Genomic DNA, 23,785 nt, shown 5'->3' with positions numbered 1-23,785 from the left:
AGTGGAGGATTCAGTCAGTGGGAGTCTTCCATGAAAGATGAGATGGACTCACTTATGTCAAATCAGACGTGGAATTAGTTGAATTACCACCAGGCATGAAAGCGCTTCACAACAAGTGGATTTACAGGATCAAGGAAGAGCACGATGGGAGAAAACGCTACAAAGCGAGATTGGTTGTCAAAGGTTTTCAGCAAAAAGAAGGTATTGACTACAATGAAATTTTCTCTCAAGTCGTGAAACTGTCTACTATCAGACTAGTGTTGAAAATTGTAGCTGCAGAAAATCTACATCTTGAGCAGTTAGATGTAAAGACAGCTTTTCTTCATGGTGATTTGGAGGAAGAAATCTATATGAGGCAGCCAGAAGGCTTCATAGATGCATACAAGAAAAACCTGGTATACAGGTTGAAGAAGAGCTTGTATGGTTTAAAACAAGCTCCTAGACAGTGGTACAAGAAGTTTGACAGCTTCATGAGTAGCAATTGTTTTACCAGATGCCAAGCAGATCATTGTTGCTACATCAAGAGGTTCGACAACAGTTTCATTATTTTATTGTTGTATGTTGATGACATGCTCGTTGCAGTCTCAGACATGCAAGAGATTATACACTTGAAGTAAGAATTGTCAAAGCAGTTTGCTATGAAAGATCTGGGCGCTGCAAAGTAGATCTTGGGATGAAGATCAAGAGAGACACAAAGTCAGGGACTTTGATATTATCACAGGCTGAGTACATCAACAAAGTACTCTCCAGGTTCAACATGCAATATGCTAAACCAGTAAGTACACCTTTAGGTGTTCATTTCAGACTCTCCAAAGAACAGTCACCAAAGACGGATGAAGAACGTGCACACATGATGAAGGTGTCGTATGCCTCAGCAATTGGAAATCTGATGTATGCCATGGTTTGTACCAGATCAGATATTGCTCAAGCAGTGGGAGTTGTTAGCAGGTACATGAATAATCCGGGCAAGGTACACTGGGAAGCAGTCAAATGGATCCTTAGATATCTGCGGGGTACCACAAACAAAGCACTTTGTTTCAAAGGTAGAGATATGATACTGATAGTCTATGTAGATGCTGACTTAGCCGAAAATGTTGACATTAGAATGAGCACTACAGGTTATGTCTATACTCTAGGAGGAACCGCAGTGAGTGGGTTTCTCAACTACAGAAGATAGATGCTTTCTCCACAACTGAAGCAAATATCATTGTTACGGAAGCCAGCAAGGAGATGGTTTGACTCCAAAGTTTCTTGGAAGAGTTAGGCAAGAAACAAGAAAACAATGTCTTGTATTGCAACAGTCAAAGTGTTATACATCTAGCAAAGAATCTGTCTTTCATTCCAGGAGAAAGCACATACAATTGCGATATCATTTTATCCGATCTCTTCTAGAAGATGAGATTTTGAAACTTGAAAAGATCAGTGGAGCTCAAAAATGGCAGACATGTTGACAAAGACGGTGACCACGGACAAACTGAAGTTGTGTTCAGCTTCAGTTGGCATGCAAGAATAACAAGACTAGAAATGCTGCTGCATCGATCGAGGTGTGAAGACAGATTAAAATCAGTCTTCAAGTGGGAGATTGTTAAAAGTCCAAAGGTTGGCAACCAACTTTGAAAATGGTTTTCAAAGTTTAGTAAATGTTTGTTGAAAATAGGAATGGGTAAATTCACTTTAGTCATTGCACTGTAGGGTATTTTCAAAGATTAGTCCCTAAGTTTCAACTATAAATACCCTAGCTCATTTAGCTTCAAAACCATCCCAAAAATCATTTCTTTCTCCCAATACTAGAGAGCTTTCTTTTGAGTAGTGAGTGTTTGTAAACACCTGTAAATTTTCTCTCTTAGTAAAAGATCTGCAGCAGTCCGGAGATGTAAGCACAATTGGCTGAACTCCGTTATCAATTTCGGGTATTATTTTTCCGCTTTATTTCGCATTCTCACTAATCTGGTTATAGGAAATTACTTGTACTCGGGTTTATTTCCTAACAACATCAGCGCTGGTCTTATTGCAACTCTATAAAATTTTCTCTTAAGTTTTAGAGGCACCTTCTTGTCACACAAAACTCCTGTAGCTGCCCTCCACTTTAGCCATCCCGCCTTTATACGGTGCGTTACATCATCATCTACACCCCCATTTTTATGTATCATAGACCCTAAATACTTAAAACAATCCTTAGAGGGGAGAACGTGTCCTTCGATGCATACGTCTACATCTTCATCGTTTTGGTTCCCACTGAAGTTTGAACATAAATACTCTGTCTTTTCAATATTGATCCTTAGACCTTTTTCTTCCAGTTATCCAGTCTACTATTCAGCTCAGTTTTTGTTTCAATAACTAGGACAATGTTGTCAGCGAAAAGCATACACCATGGAACACCGTCTGGTGTCGCACAATAGATGGCGTCCATAATCAAGGCGAAGATGTAAGGGCTAAGAGCCGACCCCTGATGGAGTCCGATTTCTACTGGGAAAGCCTCTGTGTCCCCAACTGTAGTCCTGACATATGTAGTAGATCGATAATACATATCATGAATCGCCCGGATATAAGCAGTTGGGATCCGTCTCGTTTCCAAGATCTTCCAGATCGTATTGTGGGGAACGGTATCATACGCCTTCTCAAGGTCAATGAATGCCATGTGAAGATCTCTATTTTTTCCCTATATTTCTCCATAAGCTCGAAGTAGATGAATCGCCTCCGTAGTAGACCTACTTGGCATAAAGCCAAATTGGTTTTCTAAAACCGTAGTAACCTGTCTCAACCTAGCCTTTATCACCATTTCCCATATCTTCATGGTATGACTGAGTAGTTTAATACCTCAATAATTACCACAACGTTGGGGATCTCCTTTATTCTTATAGATTGGTATCACCGTAGACTCTCTCCACTCCTCTGGCATCTTAGCAGTCTCTAAATAATATTAGAGATGTTGGTCAACCACTTTACTCCCTCTTCTCCTAGGGCCAGCCACACAGTGATAGGAATTTGATCTGGACCAACAGCTTTGTCCCTCCCCATCTTTCTAAGAGCCATTTTGACTTCCTCACTCCCAACCGTACAAGTAGGGCAGTCATTGGCCGTAGTATGATGATCGACTGACCTATCAACGTACTACCTCTACAGGGAGAGACACTGTCATTAAATAAGTCATAGAAGTAACTACTCCAAGCCCTCTTTATATCATGATCTTTCATTAAAAGAACACCATTATTGTCCTTAAAAAATCTAATGCTACCTAAGTTAGTGGGCCGGAAGAAATAGAGCTTTCAAAATAGTGGGATAGTCCTTGATCACAGAAATCAAACAGGAGCACGCTTTCACTTTGCTCGTCATGCATTTAAAATATATATATAAGAGTTCCGTCTTACCTATAGAACAATGATTATTTTTTTTGGGGTTTGGTTTTGATTTGATTGTAACTAATAGAGAGGTAAGCATGATAATAATTAACTACCCTTTGATTTAACACACAGCTTATTAGATTAGGCCAAGGTTTGATTTAGTAACTCCTTGTTTCCTATTCTCCAGTCATTAGGGGACAGTTTTTTATTACTGAAAATCAAGAGCTTAACAGATGTTAACTACAATACTAATTAGTGAAATTGTTAAGGAACAATTCGATGCTCCCTTAAAATAGCCTATGCAAGATGGGCCAAATGGAAGGGTTCATTTGGGCCTATAGCTGTTCACACCAAAAATGCATCTTTTTGACTCGATTGAGCATTAAACCCTTAAACTATAATTTTTCCTTCTTTCAAATCATGTATCTAATTATAATTTCAAATCATCTGTTTGGGTTTTTGTGTATTTTCTTAAATTTTTCGGTTTAAGTGATATTTCACGAGCAAGATATTGGTGGTTGGTATTGGATGCATCTCTGATTTTTAAGTTATGGAGAATTCGGTATATGGTTCTCTAATTGTGTGCGTCCAAAGCTTGTTTTAGGCTGCAAAACAGCCAGTAAATTTTGTTTTCTATGCCCCTATGAATAGCATGGCACACCACGGAATGTATGTTTTGGGTTTTCTGTTCATGTCATTGTACAATCTTACATACTCATAAAAGAGAAAAGAAACAACTTGTTACATATTGATTGAAATTGTCAAAATGTAGAAAAACCATTGTTTATGTAGACAAAAATGTACTCTTAATAAGTACATTTTATGAATTCAATACTGTAATTATTTTGCATAGCTCAAAATTTGATATAGGGCATTTGCAAGAAGTGGGAGCTGCATTCATGCTTAGCTTTGCATAAAACAAACCGGATTTGCATTGATTATTGGAAGGCAATCTAATCTTAAAAATGTAAGAGAGTATGCAACTCATCACGTTGGTATCAATTTTCTCTTGTTAGAAATGTGTTTCTTTGGGTGTCAGTGTCGCTTGTTTGTTTAACGGTCTAAGTGAAGACCAATTTGAAACTTTTGAATAGAGTCAAACTTGACAAATATAAGTGATATTAATTACATACATGAAGCTCATTTAAACTCAATCCTATTTATCGTATGAGGTCAAATATGATCAACATGATAACAAATGACGCCTCATCTAGAAGGTTCATGTGTTGTTGTCGAATTTGTTTCTTTCTATGGTTGACCATGGAGAATTGCTTCCTCGCCTATGAAGAACGACATAAAAGGGGCCTTGCAAATGACCCCTTATGCTTAGTTTGTGGTTCAACTCAGGTATATACTTGAGGATTGTTTAGCCATATGTGACCCAAAATAAAAGCTCTTAAATTGCTCAACAATTTGGAGTCTTTTGCTTTACTCTCAGTGCACTAATTCAGTTGTCTAAGCCTCCTTACGGGTTGGGGCAGTCCTTACGTTGCTATGCCATGTGGCCTTGCAGATTTGTGAAGTTGGAATGGCGACTAATGCCCCTCACTTTTCCAACTTTTTTCACCAAAGAATGCAAAACTTCCGGTCTGTATGCAACAAATTAGCAGTTTATTATTGACTCAAATTTTGACAAATTAAAACAGATTATTCATTTTGTAGATTTAATAGAGAGATGAAATTAAACTTATTGAAACTGTCATTATTTAAATGCAATTTCAACTAAAAAAATCATATAAAATTTGGCTGATGTAATTAAGTTAATATCAATACGGATAAATCGTAAAAACATGTGGCTGTATCTGCTTTTTGGAGTTTCAGTATTTTTCTTATATTCCGACGTACAGGAACATCGGACGAAGGCAGGCATGAATGAGCTTGTTCTTTTTCGATAATGAAGTTTCAGACATGGCCATTGGGTACAATTAACAAAAGGGTAGCTTTAACTAGATCTAGGTCTATGGTATATTACATCATGTCAACTACCAAGTATGAGGGACCAATTGGGACCTGCCACGACGGTTTCCTTTCGAAACCATGAAAATGTGATTAATAAATAAATCATGTACAGTTAAGACAGATATTTCTCCAATGGCGCCATCGATGTCGGCCTTGTCCGATTATTATCAAGTTGTTTGAAGTAGATATAAAGGTCAGCTGAAAAACTGTAACCCCTTTCAGACATCTTTGTTTTTAAGTTTCGAAGATCTAAAAGAAGCTCACTTTAGGAAACTCTGATTTATATATATACTCGGTTTCCCATCTTATCAAAAGCTCTATGTTTCACAAGATCGTCTCCAATAAACTGGGTTGACCCGAAGCTCCATCTTCTTTTTTTATCTTATCAAATTCACAAGATTCATGTCAAAGAAACTGAGTTGACCTGGATCAATACTGTTGCTTTTGGTTCACAGCTATGGTGGAGGAAGGAAATCTTGGAGGCGTTGAGAAAGGTGTGGGAGAAGAAGATAATGGAGCCAAAGGGTTGTGTTACTGTATCTGGGGTCCAATTAATTGGCTTAGAATGCTTGCAACGGAAACACATTGGAGCTTCGTATTTGGGGTTGTATCTGTATATGGGATAAGTCAGGGATTAGGTGGGGCACTTGCTCGAGTCGGCACCGAGTATTACATGAAGGATGTTCAAAAGGTACAGCCTTCGGAATCGCAGGTTTACTCTGGGATTATTTCTATTCCTTGGATTGTGAAGCCTCTTTGGGGACTTCTCACAGATGTTGTCTCCATTAGGGGTTATAGAAGGCGCCCCTATTTCATTCTATCTGGTAAATTTACATCTTCTACCTTTCTCTCTTTCGTATGTTTCCATTGTCTGGTAAAGTTTAGGCAACCCAGATCTTTTCTTTTGCAAAACTACAGCTTGTATAGATTTATCAACTTACATATAATTATGTCATTATATCTTTGCCACAATGGAAGTAATTATGCTTTGATTTCTCTACTTAATTCTTGATTGGAAAGAAGAATCAGGGCGTTTAGGAGCCAATTTTTTTCGTCGAGGGTTGTTATAAGCAGCCAATAGTTTCATTGTCTCAATATGCAAAAAATTATTATCCTCATATTTCAGGGTTGCTGGGTTTGGTCTCCATGCTTTTGATATCGTTGCACAGCAAACTGCATCTGGTATTTGCCCTGTTAGCGTTGACAGCAGGAAGTGCTGGTGTAGCTATAGCAGATGTGACTGTCGATGCATGTGTTGCACAAAACAGCATTAGTCACCCTTCCCTTGCTGCCGACATGCAGAGCTTGTGTACATTGATGTCTGCTATTGGAGCTCTGGTCGGATTCTCCTTTAGTGGTCTTTTGTTCACCTTATTGGTCCTAAGGTTTCTGTTGTTTAACCCAATAGTCGGTTTCCACAAATTTTCTTTAAAATATGTTAATGGCTTCTTCCTTCTTCATGTGCAGGGTGTGTTCGGGTTGTTGACTATCCCGTCAGCCCTCGTGTTTTCGGTTGGGTTTGTTCTCTCTGAGCCTCATGTTCCCAACTTTGCCTACAAAGAGGTATTCTTCAGCTCGTTTTCATTGAATCTTGTATGATGTACATATCATAAACCATTTTCTTGACTCAGATAAGCCAGAAATTCATTGAGGCTGGTAAGGCTATGTGGACGACATTGAAATGCCCCCAGGTTGGAGGCCATGTTTATACATGTATTTATCCTTTGCACTAAGCTTGAATATAAACGAGGGATTGTTCTATTGGTACACCGACTCGAAAGACGGCCCTTTGTTCTCTCAGGTATATGATTCTGCACTAGTATCCTTTATTGTCAAAGGCACACAAGTGCGTTATTGATGCTTTCGGACTATGTTTCATATAATGCAGGAGAGTATAGGTTACATTTTCTCAATTGGTGCAGTTGGTGCCATCTTGGGGCAGTACTTTACCAAAACAAGCTGAAAGATGAGCCTTTCAGAGACTTGCTTTTCTGGATTCAGCTATTCTATGGTTTAACCGGGATGCTAGATTTGATGCTGGTGCTGCGAATAAACTTGAAATTTGGGATACCGGATCATATATTCGTCGTGATCGGTGAAGCTGCAACTCAAATGATTTGGCGACTCAAATGGATGCCCTTCTTGTATTGACTGCAAAGCTTTGTCCTTTAGGCATTGAAGGCACCTTCTTTGCCTTGCGATGTCCATTGACAATGTCGGACTCCTCTCATCTTCTTGGGGAGGTGGTTTGCTGCTTCACTTGCTGAATGTTACTCGTATGAAGTTCGAGAATCTATGGCTAGCGATTTTGATTCGAAACATATTGAGGCTTTCGCCACTTGGGATTCTGTTTTTGGTACCCAGGAGACCCAGTTCTTCCATTATTCCTACTGAAATGTGGAGTAGCAGAGATGAGAAGGAAACTGAAGCCGAAGAATCGAAGAACATCGAGTTGGTCTCTCTTTTTAACAGCGTTGATGGTAGATAAAATAATGGTTTACCATAATCATTCTCATCAATCAAATTCGCTGAATACTACTCTTTTACAGTCTCTATGCAAGTGGGGCACATACATCTTAGGGATAGGGAGCCGAATAACATTCTTTATACGGTCCAATCATATAATTTCTTGAAACTAGGATATTTTTTCAGTCATGAGATTATACACTATCACTAAGGTTTAAATTGCTTTCTAAACATCGAGGGAATAGTGCCAGCAATTACATTTTAGGCAATTAACTTGATTTTGTTAAAAGCAAACCACCAAAATCTTCAAAGAGATGCATTTAATTATAAAATGGTTCAAACAAGAACCAGATTTTATTCTCATGGGCAGTCCCCAGATGTCCAAGCATTTCTACCACTGTTTGTAACCAATTTCCTTGACAGATGCTGCTTAAGCATCCGAGACGAATTGACACATCTCATCTCATAACATGCTAAAGCTTTGCATGATAATAAGGCAGGCCATCACTTTCTCATTTCACTCGCCTTCTGCTATCCCTATATCTTTCTCTACCTTTGTCATGGTCATCCCTTTCTCTGCTTCCACTGTTTTCCCAATGGTCCCGCTCCCTATCTCTAGCTCTTTCATTTTGTACATTATGATACCTTTCTCTGTGCCTTTCACGGTCCTTTTCGGAATCATTTACCCTATCCCTGCTTCTGTTTGATGGTTTCCTTGGAGGGCTTTCACTTTGGCTTAGACTTGATGTCATTTTCTTGAAGAGTCGTGCACATCATCCCGCCTATCTCTCCTCTCTCTCGATGTTCTTCGTGCGATTCCCATAACGTATAAAATAGCATTACTATATGCATTCAATTTTGAAAGGCACAATTACACGTCTTTACAGGTATGTATCTTGTGAACCAGCAAAATAACTTACTTCTTCCTGAATATTTTCAACGGAATCTGATAAATCAAATTCAGATTATAGCCTTTTCCGATAACTGCAACCCTTTTCTCATATCCTTGGCATTTTAATTCCTTGTTCCTCAAGGGATTCTCGGTACTCAATAAGAGCAACCTCCAGTCACCTCAACTTTTGCCTACGGTATTTATACATGTAAAAGCAGCGTTAAAGACTGCATGAGCAAATGAAGTTGCAAAGAATGTTTTGTTTTGTTTTCTGTACCATTAAGAAATAAATTTATAATTCAAAAATTAGAATACCTCTGTTTTCATTCATTACACTTTCAGATGGAACTGAATCGTTTACTTCAGTTCCAAACTCCAATTTATCAGCTTTACTAGGACCATCACCAACATTCTCACTTCCAGAAGACGAATAGCTCAACCCAGACCCTTAGAGCTTCTCTTTCTTATTGAACAGTTCTAGTTCAGGTTGTGGAATTGGAAGGGTTTCAACCAGAGGTACAGACTCTTTGCGCCGTGCCCGTGAAGGAATCTCATCCTCTGCATAACGAGTCCGTCCAGACATCCCACTGCTTCTGCTTCAACATTTGCATCTCCCTGACACTAGAATAGCGACTATGACTCGATTGCTGCTTCAATTCTCATCTAGTTCATATCCCTCTGCTTTTCGGCATCTTCCGGACTTAATAGTCTTGCAACCATTATTTCTCCCTGACCACTAGAATAGCGACTATAACAGCGTCTTTCCAACTCAGCGAGTGGGAGATCCATTAACTCCTTCATAGCAGCACCTTTTCCCATGGCCAATGCAGTATCTTGATTAGCTTTAATGCCATCAATTGCATCTTCTGTGCTAGTCTTCTTTTCAATTTCTGGTGCACCACCACAAATAGAATGGAATGGGGCCACACCAGAGTTTCCTGATCGAAGAAAAGTGGCTCGCAGTCCATTCACATATGCATCTGAAAAAGAAACCAATCCGACCATGCTTGCAACACTTTCAGAACCCGTTCCTGTAGGAATGAGAAAAGGTCACCTTATAACCCAAGAACAAAGATAAATAAACATGCACACAGCCACAAGCCGGTTCATTTTTTGCAGCACCCATAAAAACCAACGAAATAGTAAGCAAATTGAAAACTGGATAAAAGATTAAAATTATACCTACCTTTAGGGCTTCTGCAGTGATCCTTCCTGTCACACTGCGGTACAAATCATTAAAGCTCTCCATTATATCAGGTAATGTTGCTTCAAATTTGGTATGGTAAGCAGATGCATTTTTAACAGGAGCACTGCTATTATGAAGATGTCAGAGACAAGCATAAGCCTCGCAACTTTTGTTGGAATAGGTGTTTCTTTAAGTGTCAAAGATTATCAAGACCTCAACTACCTGCAGGGCAAGAGAGGGGGGAAAGTGCATCAAATTAATGTTTCTCGTACTTTGTTTAAGGTTTAGACTGCAGAAGGATAAAGAGGATTGTGCAGATAATCACATGCTATACTAGACTTTTGATGTTTACCTGTCCCTTTAAAAATCATTATGTTTAACAATTATAGACACTTACTTCAAAGACAACAACGAACCAGCAAGGAAACATTACAGTTTGTGAGTAGAAGACTACTTAAAGAGCATGAAAGTCAATAGGGTGTGCTGCAGAAAGGCAATACCTCTCCAGCAGCATCAGCATTATCCAAAGCAAAGCCTATGGCTTCCTTTATCTGACTCCTCTCCAATGTCATGCTCGTAACATGTCCTCAAATTCGTCCTTTTGTGGATCAGTAGTGTCTTTCTAGGTCCAACCGCTGTAAAATTTGTACAATAAAGGATTATTAATTCACTCAAATCACATACACACACAAAAAAGAACACAATCCGGACAATATAAGTTATCTCTGCGTACCCTGCTTCTTCCCGCAGCATACATTGCAGAGGAGCCTTTTCATGCTCCAGATGTTTTAGCCGCTGGCAAAGGTGGTGGTATCCATCTAGAAAAAAGTAAAAGCTATGCATCATAAATACTGCTGTAACACACTTGAAAAGAATTTCATGAATGGTAAAACTGTTGGGCACATGATTACCTTCCACTACCAGTTATCATGATAAAAGGCTGTCCGTCACCTTTGAAGAGTATCACCCTACATTTCCACAAACATTGAAATTCTTCAACTACCTTCCTCATTCACATATAAACCAAACAATAGCACATAATGATTATGACACAGAGACAACATTAAGAAGATGCATTGAGACAATGAACCTGAGCGAAAGAATACAGTCTCCAAACGTAGTAAGTATGTTCTTTTGAGCCTAGCTCAAACAAAAGTTGAATAGATGATTGCCACGACCCCTCTCCATAATAGCTGTTCGAAGTCACATCCTCCATCAAGAACATAAAGAGCCATTGTATCTATCACATGGCGGAGATGATCATCCTCAGAAGCAGTGACCATTATATCTGAAACTATGGAGTAAGAACATAGCATCCAAAAAAATCAAGTCCAGAAAAGTAGATATCTCCAATCAATGACCATTAAATCATAAAATGATCAAAACATGGGGCATTTTAGCATTGACTAAACCTTGGAAATCAAAAACACAATTTACATCAAAGAAAGCCCCCTTGGAAATTAGATATCACTGTTTACGAATGCTTCACATTAATTTTAGTACTATTTTACTAGAACAAAAAGACAGCTTAAGATATCTACTTAAAAGCTCTGGGAAAATACCTTGCCATTTCATTTTGCAGCTTGTCCATCAGCTCTATTCATGAACAAGCTATACATGAACATTTTCATCACCTATATTTGCTTATCTCAGCACTCCCAAAACTGAAAAAACTAACAGAAGATGGTGAGAATAGTAGGGTTAGATAGTATAGCATCCATGCAAGGATGCGTGCAACTATGGAAGATGCTGTGAGTACCAAATGACACCTTTAATTTTCAATGTCCGAAACATTTGGACCCCATTATTCTACTAGATTGGAACTTGACTGGGGTGATGATGGGGATGCCGGATGGTATATTAAATTTCCATCGAAGTTCTTAAGAGAAAGTTTAAAGTTTATATTCTTGTTGATCTGTAATATGGTGTGATGCTTATAGTCTTATAGATATTGTAGTTTATATCATCTTGCATTTCTTGCAAATTTCCATTCTTGTTATATCACGTATACATTTAGTTACTATTATTTTTTGTTTTGCTAGCATGCTGCATATCCTGATCTCGATGTTTCTACTTCGTTCTTCGGTGTATATGACGGTCATGGTGGTAAGACTTGGATGGTCAGTTCCATTTACAGGTTTCTTTTGTTGTACACTATCTGAACTTAATTTTGTTGCCTCCCATCATGTACTTGCTCTTTTTTCCCCTTTAGAACTTGAATCAACTGAACTTTTAATTGTAGTTAATTTTGATCCTAATATGATTGTCTTACTCTTACTATTAGACCACTGCTCAAGTTTCTTCAACTTATCCAGGCTCATAACTTGTAGGTAAGGTGGTTGCCAAGTTCTGTGCCAAATATCTTCATCAGCAGGTTCCAAGAATGAAGCATTTGCAGCTGGGGATAGGAACATCAGTTCAGAGAGCATTTTTAAGGTTAATTTGATTGATCAAGTTCATGTTGATTTTTCACTCTTCACTGTGTGTTCCTTATTATGGGAATTAACAATGCAATTCCTATGATTTGGGGACTTGGTGTTTAGTACAGCTAGTAATAATGTATATTTATCATTCTTTCGATACTTGAAGTGTGATAGTAAATCCTTTTTCCTCCACCTGTTTAGGGCTGCTAATATCTTGCTCCCCCCCAACCCATTTCGAAGATAAAATGCCTCTTCCCATTGTTCAGTTTTTGTCTTTCCAACTTGAGTTACTTTTGGTACAGAATGGATGAGAGGATGCGTGGACAAAGAGGATGGAGAGAATTAGCCATTTTGGGGGATAAATTCAACAATTTTACTGGCATGATAGAAGGATGATATGGTCTCCTAGAGTGGTAACGGTAATGACAAAGTTGATAATTGGGCTTTTGAGGAGGTACTTATAAAAATATATCCGTTTTATTGTCCTTAACTAGATCCTGAACAGAATTTTGGTGTTGGCTACAAACTATGACGTAAACCAAGACTAAGGAAGAAGAATAGAACATGATGTGTTTGTTAACTCTTAGCTTATGCAGTGTATCAATGCAGCCAGATGGCGGGTTTCTGAAACTTAACATCTTAGTCTGCACTTTCCTCTGGATTGTCTGTGATTGCACAAATTAAGTATTCATCCATTACTTTTCTTCTTTAGTGTTTCATTATTGCAACAATTTGTGTATATAATTTACAGTGTTTGTTAAAACTGTAATCGGGCCCTCCTCTGACTTTTCTGGACCAACATCGGGGAGCACAGCCTGTGTTTCAGTTCTAAGAAACATCCAACTTCTTTTGCCAATGCTGGTGATTCGTGGTGTAATATCTAGAAACGGTCAGGTAATGTTCTATTAAGCAGATGTGGATGAAATGGCTATTGTACTTTGAACTATGGGGAATACTTTCTTTCTGAATAAATAACCCCCTTTATTTGTTGATTCTTTTTCTTTTGTAGGCATACAATCTCTCTAGAGATCACAAACCTGATCTTGAGGTAGAGAAAGAAGGATTTAAAAGCTGGTGGTTTATACATGCAGGACGTATCATGGCTGTCTGAATCTTGCAAGAACTATAGGTAATTTACCTCCTTTCTTGATGTATGGAAACAAAAGAGTTCTAATTCTACTCGCCATTACAGTCGTTGAATTTCCTAAAGATAGAGACATATACGACTTGGCAGAAAGTGTTGTTCTTTTCTTAAACCAATTGTAACATTTTTATACATCCATTGTCTCCAATCAAGTGTATGCATCCATGCACTTCAAAAAAAAAAAAAAAGTGTATGCATCCATGCATATCTGGTACTTTATTCATCATGGGAGAGAAATAGCAGAGAGAAAGAGATGCAGTTTTAATCCATTGATTCCATTTCCTGCAGTGATATGAGTTCAAGCAGAATAAGTTTTTACCTGCTGAAAAGCAAATTGTAACTGCAAATCCTGATGTAAACACCGGAAGTATACTATCTCCCAGCAAGGTGGACACATCGCTATAACTATTAATCGTTCCGTCTGGCTTTGATATACGATACTTGATCCTAAAAATCTTGGAGCTTGTTGTATCTAACTTTCTACATCGTACCATTTTCAATTAGGTTGAGATATGTGATGATGATGACTTCCTTGGCATGTGATGGAATTTGGTATTGTATCGCTGCCTTTTCTTGTCAGATGATATCAGAATTATCTCACTTTCAAAATTTTATTTTGTTGATAAGTTATAGATATTCTGTTGGTTGACTCCAAATCATATCAATCTTGAATTTAGTATCTAATGCCATTTCGGTTTCGGTTTTATATTTCTGGGATTGCATGTCAAGTCAGAAGCTAGTAGATTTTATCCACGAACAACTGCGTTCCGTATGTACTTAAGCCTTTCTAAATTCAATCAGTCCATGTTTGAATGCTGTTTAGGCAAGCTTGGTATATAGGTCAATTGAGTTTGTCATTCTATCATGTTTCTCTAATGATTGTACACTTAGCATGAAGTCTTGCATACAATGCAGGAAAGCAAGCTTTCTACTGTTTGTGAGAGGGTACTCGACAAGTGTTCAGCACCATCAACAGCCACCGGGAGGGCTGCGACAATATGACCATGATCCTGGTGCAGTTCAAGAAACCACTCATGTCTGCCTTATCTTCAGAGGAGCAATCTTCCCATTCCAAACCAATTGACTCCGAATTGAAGCTAGAAGCCAGTCAGGAATAGTAGCAGTGACCATTTTTGAGACCTGTTTGTGCTTAGAGCAGGAATTGAGTTGATGGCACATTAAGAAAGAATGTATGTCCTTTTTGTTTCTTAAACAGGGAATCTGTATTTCGATAATGACAATTTCAGTAATAAATGTACAGTTTGGTAATCATCAAGGCAGAGTTATGTGATCCATTCTTTTTTAATTGAGAATATGTGGTGACGGACAGAGATCAAAATCAAGCCATGTTATTTATCAATTAGTTTAGACACTAGAATAAATATATTTTATTCAATTTATTTTAGTTTTCTAGAGTGATCTTAGTGAGTATATCCTAATAGGTTATTATATTTACCCCAGCCTGTTCACATTTAAGCCCAACCAAGCTGATAAACTATATTACGTTCGTTTTCGTATACTTCTTTGCTCTCATGACCTCTGCAGGCACAGGAAACAGCAGTCAGTTACAGTTCAAAGATGGGAAGAACCAAATAGGAACAAAAATATTATTTTCATAATTATTGGGGGGCGTGTTCTTTCCTAAACTTGAACAACTTAACTGAACCGGACATTTAAACACACACTCTAATCCAAAACTCGATTTTCTTATAAAAAATTAATCTTATTAAATTGAATCGGATCAAAAAATTAGTATTAACATGCCTAATCCATGTGGGATAATCTTCCAATTAAGTGTATTCCTCGTTTATGGAAGTCCTTGTATGGAGAAATATAGGGGGAGAGGAGGCAAAGTTTGATGTAATGGGGTGAGTAGGTACGTAGCTAGTAGGATCATGTCGAGCTTTAAGGGCATAAAACCTGGAGAGAATCTACCAACAGAACATACAAATCACTCAAACTTATTCTAAAACCCCCACTCAACCAGGTTGGGCATTAAGAGAGCTACGTGGTCCCTCCACATTCCCATCGGAGGACCCTCACCTTTCCCCTTCCTCACTTATTCCATCATGCCTTGCACCATTACTTCAAAATCTCCATACTCATTCCAATCTCGCTCTTGTTCGTATCCACAATGGTATTTCATAAAATCAATATAAATCTTTATTAATAAGACGAACCAAGTTATCTCAATGGTTAAAGTGATGATTGTTATCCTTATAAGTTTTAAGTTGGAGCACATTATATTAGTGTGTTTGAGCGTTTATTATCAAATGAATTGAGTCTTTCATATAAATATTATCGTATAATCATGTCTTAGGTTAATAAAGAAATAATGTCGACCAAACAACGTTACTTTGGGTAACAACTACGGTGCTGCTATTAATGGACATCGTAAAGTCGAACCACACGAGATATGGAAAGACATTAGATCTATATTAATAGGGTTCGTTTATATTTGATTAAGCCATGCTTTAATATAATGTTAGAATAATGAGAGTTGAAGGGGTGTTTTGACTTTAAAGACGCGTATTATGTTTTTCATAAGCAACTAAAGTAGAGGCTATTATTTCACTTTCAGTGTCCATTAATTAAGTATTTGACGTAAAACAATATTTAGAGTATGTTTGTTTGGGTGTAATTGATTTTTCGGAAAATAAATTATTGAAATTTGAATTACTGGAATTTGAATTACTGGAATTTGAATTCTGAAAAATGAATTACATTTCTGGAAAACGTTTTTCGGAAAATGTTTTCCGTAAAATAAATTACATTTTTCTGAAAAATATCTGAAAAACGTTTTATGATGTTTGGAAGATATTATTTAAACCTTTTTTCCACTAGTTGAAGAGTTTTTTAAAAATTATTTATTATAAATATTAAATACAATAAATAATATTATTTATCATAAAAAAAATTATTATTAAAAATAATAATTTTTGTATATTTTAGTGAAATAAAATATTATAAATATTATAAATCATTTATTAAAATAATAGTGTTATATTATATTTTAAAAATATTAATTAGTATATTTTAAATATATTTATTAAAATATTATTTAAATATAAATATATTATTCATTATTAAATATATAAATTTTTTATTATATATTATTAAAATAAAAATATAATATCTTATATTATTATAATATAATTTATTATTTTATATAATATTAAAAATATAATATTATATTATTATAAATATTAATAAATAAATAATATTTTGATGAAAATGATATTAAAATATTTTATTAATATTAAATTCATAAAATAAAATTATTTTGAGTATTTATTCTTTGAAGTGAAAAATTTGAAAAATGACTTACGGAAAATGAATCCATAAGTCATTTTACAGAAAACACTACTAAGAAAATGAATTACATTCCGGAAAAAAAATTACGTGAAACAAACACGAAAAAATATTTTTCAAAAAATGAATTACGTAAAACAAACACAATAATTCAGAAAAAATCAATTCCGTACAAACAAACACACCCTAATAGCACAATAATATTAATAATTATGCGGCAGCTGCAAAGGACGAATGAGTGAAAAGGGGCATTTTGCTCAAAAGGTCCTTTTAGTCTTGAAATTATTTAAATTAGGTTTTAGTCCTCATTTTTTGTCCAATTACATTTTAAATCTCTCTAAGTTTTGAAATTCGATAAATCAAATTATAATATACTATTAGTTTTATATTAATACTTCTTATATCCCTATTATATACTCTACTATTAAACAAGTTAGACCCTAGCTTTCAATCTTTAAATTTAAAATTAATGACTTAACAAATATACATACGCTGATTTCATTATTGTTTTTCATTTGATTTCATCCTAGGAGTTATTTATCCCCTAAATAGCCTATTTAATTTCTTTAAAATTCAGTTCTTTTAATTAAGACAATAATAGGTTTTAAATTTGGTCTCATATGTATATAATTTTAAGGTAAAACAACCATGAAATTATATTTTAAAAGTTGTACTAATCCGTAACATGCACTCACTTAAAACAAATTAAGGAAGCCGCTTCACAGTATTCAACTTTTGTTGGCTAAAGTGGTTGAAATCTTACTACCAACAACATGGTCGAATATAAAATTATACATTTGGTTTAGGTTTGTTTGATGAATAATTATTAAGTACCAGCAGATTAGTTGATTCAAATAGTAATTAGCTTGATATCGTTTAAGCAATGTTTCAGGTTCGAGTCATTATGTATGCAAAAAACTCCGTTAGAAGACTCATCCGCCAAAGTTAAGTGTGTAACCTGAGTCGGTCCATATTAATCAAAGCGAAACCTGAAAGACAATAAAAAAATGAATAATTATTAAGCACCGTTGTTTTACTATAAACTATCCTTCACTGAACAAAAAGCACACATGTACCACATGAAAGTTTAAAAATTAATCTATATAAACCCTCTGGCTTTTATAGGTTACTTCTTTTACGAAGTGCAAGACAGGAGAAGATAGCAAGATATCCAAACATCCATTTAGAAACTACCACGTGTCTATAAAAGATTAATATAATGATTATATTTTTTATTTTTTTATTAAAATTTTTTATCATTATGAAATAAAGATGTCTTTTTATTTTTTATTAAAATTTTTTATTAAGGTCTTTTTTATTATTAAAGTTTTCTATTAAAATATTTTTTATTTATTTCTTCAACATGATAATAATTATTTATTATTTATTTTTTGTTTTTTTTTTACTTATTTAATTATACATACATGTATAAAAAAACAAATATTAAAACATTCATTGATAAATAAATTAGAATTACAATAAATTGAATGTTACATAATTACTTCGATATGTCAAAAGTTTCAGGAATACGAAAATAATATTCACGAAACTCTTCCTAACGACTAACATATGGGTCTTCCATGCAGATGCAATGCCACTTTATATGTGATCCAAAGTAGATGAGTCATCGACAAAAGACAACTTTCGGGTAATGCCGCTTTAATTGAAAATAAAAAAATCAAAATATAAAGGAAACAGAAAAAGATGTGTAATGTTTTACCTGCATCGTATTTTTCCCAACTTGTAAGGACTTGTGAATTTATATTGTGCATTATATATGTCTTTAAGTGTTGACACATTATTTTCATTTTGCGACTTTAATATCGATAGAATGTTACGTGGCGGCACATTCTTCTTTGTCATATCTTCAACCAATCGATATTCATCTTTAGACAATCGTCTTGCATATGGATGCCCCTCCATATGTTGTGCAGGAAGATGATTATGTTCATCACATATTACACTTATCAACCAACCATTATATATACTTGAATACTTTCCTACCAATTAGAATGGACAATAATTTTTTCAGGTAGCAGAATTTTTACTTGTTTCCTTCGGTTTATATTCACCAACAAGATCACACATAAGTGTGACTTTATACAAAAAACCACTTGTATGTGTGTATGATCTTTGAGTTATTATGACGTAACCAAGAGAGCGTCCCTTGCTTTGCACCAAATTTTTTAAATATTCGTGAGAGCGAAACACCTAAAATTCAATTTATTTTCATTTATGATGATATTCTCTTGCAAAATATATATAGTAGTAAATAAAATAAAAAAATTTATAATATGTGATTGTTTTATCTCATTAGAGAAAAAAGACGACGTCGATGTAGAAAATTCAGCACCGTTTGAGTTGTTTTTAGAAAAAAAATGACATTTTTATGTGTCAAATGAGAACAAGATTTCCGCAACAAAATAAAAAAGATAGAATAAAATACAATTATATAAAATAAAATAAAATTATATAAAATAAAATAAAAAATCTGACCCTAATACTCCCACATTTACAATAAAATAAAATAAAATAAAATAAAATAAAATAAAAAATCAGCTCTGCAATAAAATGAGATAGAACCTAAGACTCTCAACCACGTCTTATCTTTAAAATAAAATTATATAAAATAAAATAAAAACCAGCCCTGCAACCACATGTTCGTTTCCTCCGACAAAATCGAGGCTCGCCGGACACAATACATGACTGCCGCTTTTTCTGTCAAGCCTTTTCTAGTATCGTCTGTTATTAACCTATCGCCGGAGGGGATGAATGGGTTACGAGTTGGACCCAGTTTGGAGATCGAAACGAGAATAGAGATGGCGGGTCGGGTTAGGATTATGTACTGTTAAGAAGAAAGTGAAATATACTTAAAAATCAAAATTACCTTGTAGTGTTGAGAAGAAAGTAAAGTATACTTAAAAATCAAAATTAGATCATTTATATATATATATGATTATATTTGGTTTTGTAATTAAATGTATTTAGTTAAATTTTGTAATTTTCAAATAAAAGTTTGTAATTTTCAACATCTAGACAATAAAAAAATCTGACGACTAATTTTTTATTATTTTCAATATATTAACTAGTTTGACTTAATAAATTTAGTAGTACTAAAAAAATGGTGTAAAATAGTCAAAAGGACAAAGCTACGTGTCAAATGATTAAAAAAACGGAGAAAGGAAGCGCGTAAGTGGAAGCAGATGGTGGTGGTGGCAAGAGGAAGTAAATAAAAGAGGATAGTGAGGGCAACGCAGGATGGCGTGCTTTAACGGCATAAAAACTAAAAGTAGTCAAAAATAATCAAAGCCACTCTGTCGATACACAAATTTTATTTTATATAATAAGAGTTTGAACTTTGAAGAAAGAGTAATAATTAATCTCGTTTAGAATTTATATTGTAGTGATCAAAGTTATTTTCAACTAAAATCAGCTTTTTTATAATTTTATTAAAAACGTGAATAAATTCTTTTCTCCAAAAAAATACAACTTTTTACACCTACAGCAGCAATGAACACCATATCACATGCAATGAACACCATATCATTCACACACTAATATTCTTTGACTAGCAGATTAATAACACCTGATTAAGATGACACAACTGATTCAAACATGGGAATTGAAGTAGACTGAGAGCTCTAGCATGGAAACTTTTTACGGATCTTAGTCTAATGTGTAGTGGCATCATAAAATGAAATGTCAGCAGCATTGCAGCCTTTTAATTTGTTTACTTGTGGACAAGACTATGCGATTTGAATGTATTTCTAGAAAGTTGTGGCCAGAGTCCTTTTCTAAAGATGTGTAAACAAATGAAAGCTAATAAACCTGAATTGATCTTTAATGAAAGTGCAATTTCTTGACAACTGAGATTTTGAGGCTTTCAAGCCATTTCTAGGCTTCTTGTTTGTTTCTATTCTTGAAATGACCATCCAGCTCAGTTGGTAGAGCACAAGGTTCTTAACCTTGAGGTCGTGGGATCGAGTCCCACGGAGGGCATTTCATAATTCGGAGGTCTCTAACGGAAGCTGTTCTCAACCTGGTGTTGGGGGTAGCCTACTATCTTACCTCCCCCTTACCCCATACATATGGAAAAAAGGGACAACCATTTTTGTTTGTTTCTATTCTTATTCATGTTTGAGAAAGTCAATACTTACACCTAAAAGCCGCCAAGCTGGTTGAGATGTTTCAAGTCCATTGACAAATAATATGACAAGTGAGAAAAATAGCCTTTGATTTTTTTCACTAGAGCCTACGAGGCAAATGCGGCTGTCGGTTTGTTCTTTTTAATTCTCCAAGGTCATTATCTTTATGATGAATCCGGCTTCCGTGCATTTATGTTTTTTTCCCCGGAAGAACAGGTTAAGTCTTTGATGTTCTCTAATGTCTTTAGGTTTAAGTTCCCCCCCCCCCCTTGTGAGTTAACATAAACTTTTGGTTGACGCAGGCATGTCGCATCTGATTGCCAACAGATGTCATCATTAATGTTGGTGAAGTTAATTCTACCTTCACAAGGTATGCTTAATTCCTTCTAAACTTATGAATTTCTAGAGTTCTGCCCGTGGAGAGCAGCTGCTTAATTATAATTGTCAATTACAAAGGCCATTTTTATGTTGCTTTGCGGTTCCCTCTACTGTCTAAGAGCCGTCACTTGCAAGAACTAGTGCTGAAAGCCAGTGAAGAATGCTGTGATGGGATTAATATGATTGATTTTCCGGGTGGGCCAAAGGCATTTGAAATTTGTGCTAAATTCTGCTATGGGATGACCGTTACTTTAAATGCTTACAATGTCGTGGCTGCACGTTGTGCTGCTGAATGCCTAGGGATGACTGAGGATGTTGATCGAGGTAATCTGATTTTTAAAATCGAAGTATTTCTTAATTCTAGCATATTCCGTAGCTGGAAAGATTCCATTATTGTTCTACAAACCACCAAATCTGTTCTACCATGGTCCGAAAACCTGAAGATCGTTGGAAGATGCATTGATTCCATAGCTTCTAAAACCTCAGTGGATCCAGCAAACGTTACTTGGTCCTACACTTATAACAGGAACCTGTCAGCGTGTGACGAAGTGGCTAAAGAGGGTATGAAATTTAGAGAGGAGATTTTATCTGTTCCGAATGATTGGTGGGTTGAAGATATATGTGAGCTAGACATTGATCTCTACAAGCGAGTCCTGACTGCCGTGAAATCAAAGGGAAGAATGGATGGTGTGGCTCTTGGTGAGGCACTGAAAACTTACTCTCTTAGATGGTTGCCAGATTCTATCGATGCCTTGGTTTCTGATGTACACTCGTGGAGGAACAAATTACTTGTGGAAACAGTTGTGTGTTTATTGCCTTCGGATATGGGTGTTGGCTGTTTGTGTAGTTTCTTGTTGAAGCTGTTGAAAGTTGCCATCCTGGTTGGGGTGGATGATTCCTCAAAGGAAGATTTATTGAAAAGGATAAGTTTAAAGTTGCATGAAGCTTCTGTAAAGGATTTATTAATCCCGGCACGGCCTCCCCAAACTACATTACATGATGTTGAAATGGTTCTATCTATTGCAAATCAGTATATGATGCATATTCAAGATTTATATGTTGCAAAGAATGAGACGGGATGTACCGGTTTTGTTCTAGGGCATGGATCCTTGTTGGGTGTTGGTAAATTGATTGATGAGTATCTTGAAGAAATTGCGTGTGACCCAAACCTTTCCCTTGCCAGTTTCATTGACTTGTCTCGGTCTATACCTGAGTTTGCTAGACCAATTCACGACGGACTATATAAAGCCATTGACATGTACCTAAAGGTAGGCTTTTCAACTACGTGCCGATTTCATCTATCTTTTTAAGTTCAAGAATTATAAATCCGATCATATGCATAAATGCTTTCAGTATATTTTTTTATGCTAAACAAAGTTTGTGTTTTTTAATATTTAGAATGTACTTCTAGTCCTCTCTTCCGTCAATCATTGTATGGGTTTATTTGTACTGCAGCTGTGACAGCATCTATGAACTATTAGAGCATCTGCATCTGCATCTTCGGAAAATTTCCAATGTTATGACTTCGTAATCCTAACTGCACTGTTGGATTTTGATCCAAATTTGTAATCCTAACTGTTTTCTTACACAATGCGTGCCGATCGTATAATGAGAACCTGAAACCGTTTCATGAATGCAGTCGGACAGTGTTCAAATAAGTTTGTTTGCCTGCAGGAGCATCCAAGCTTGACGAAGGCCGAAAGAAAGAATTTGTGTGGCTTGATGGATGTCAAGAAATTGACAATGGATGCATCTATGCATGCTGCACAGAATGAGAGACTTCCACTACGGGTCGTAGTACAAGTTCTCTTCTTTGAGCAGGTTAGGGCTCTTAACAACAATCCTTGTGGTGCATCCCATTCCACGACCAACACCGATGAAGAATCGGAGAAGACTGCAGCTGAAGATTGCAACTCCCTCGATAAACAGATGAGTCGGGTTAAGATAAACAGGGACGGATTCCAAAAAAATGGTAGGTTCGCCAAAAGTAATAGCAAGAACAGTAAAAGCGATGTGCAGCTGCTGCCATCTCGATCAAGAAAAATATACGACAAATTGTGGGGATTCGGTAAAGGGCATGTGGAAAACAGAAGTTCTGAGACATCTGCAAGTTCGCAAAGCCCAACTTCAATGGTTCGAGGGGATACCAAGTCTTCGGGTTCATCTTCCAGGGACTGGAGACACTCTATATCCTAGGGGAAGAAGATTCAAAATATTTTAAGTGTAAAAAGTTTTAGGATTTTGCTGCAGTTGATGAAGGTTCTTACCTTACGTGAAGCATTCTAAAATGGGATAAGCTGCATAAAATTTGTTATCAGTTTGATTTTTATTTTTTATGCTTTCGTTTTTAGCATCTTATCCAACTGTATTAATCGGAGGATTACATTTCCTTTAAACTTTATAACTTTTCATTCCTTGTGATACACACACACACAAGTTGATTTACATGGTAAATTTTAACCACGAAATGCATGGTTCATAAAAAAGTGCTAGGCTTCCCTGAAAATGCAAGAAAACGTGAGAAAATTTGGTATCCATG

General features: G+C 35.9%; 1 protein-coding gene and 3 pseudogenes across 1 annotated transcript; 3 read left to right on the top strand and 1 right to left on the bottom strand.

Annotated features, from left to right (window-relative positions):
- The first annotated feature begins 5,545 nt into the window (after window positions 1-5,545).
- Window positions 5,546-7,920, top strand: LOC120183720 (annotated as a pseudogene).
- A 283-nt stretch (window positions 7,921-8,203) lies between these two features.
- On the bottom strand, window positions 8,204-11,160 carry LOC120183701 (annotated as a pseudogene).
- Window positions 11,161-11,230: 70 nt separating this feature from the next.
- Window positions 11,231-14,544, top strand: LOC120183700 (annotated as a pseudogene).
- Window positions 14,545-21,037: 6,493 nt separating this feature from the next.
- On the top strand, window positions 21,038-23,497 carry LOC120183699 (BTB/POZ domain-containing protein NPY1-like). The gene is made up of 4 exons (XM_039188353.1): window positions 21,038-21,084; window positions 21,171-21,238; window positions 21,325-22,514; window positions 22,921-23,497. The coding sequence occupies exons 1-4, from the start codon at window positions 21,038-21,040 to the stop codon at window positions 23,440-23,442; spliced, it is 1,827 nt and encodes a 608-aa protein (XP_039044284.1). The 3' UTR covers window positions 23,443-23,497.
- Window positions 23,498-23,785: the final 288 nt, after the last annotated feature.

Source organism: Hibiscus syriacus, unplaced genomic scaffold (genome assembly GCF_006381635.1).
Source record: "Hibiscus syriacus cultivar Baekdansim isolate YM2019G1 unplaced genomic scaffold, ASM638163v2 tig00112801_pilon, whole genome shotgun sequence".
NCBI classification, from domain to species: Eukaryota; Viridiplantae; Streptophyta; class Magnoliopsida; order Malvales; family Malvaceae; genus Hibiscus; species Hibiscus syriacus.
This window is presented reverse-complemented; position numbering and strand designations above follow the sequence as displayed.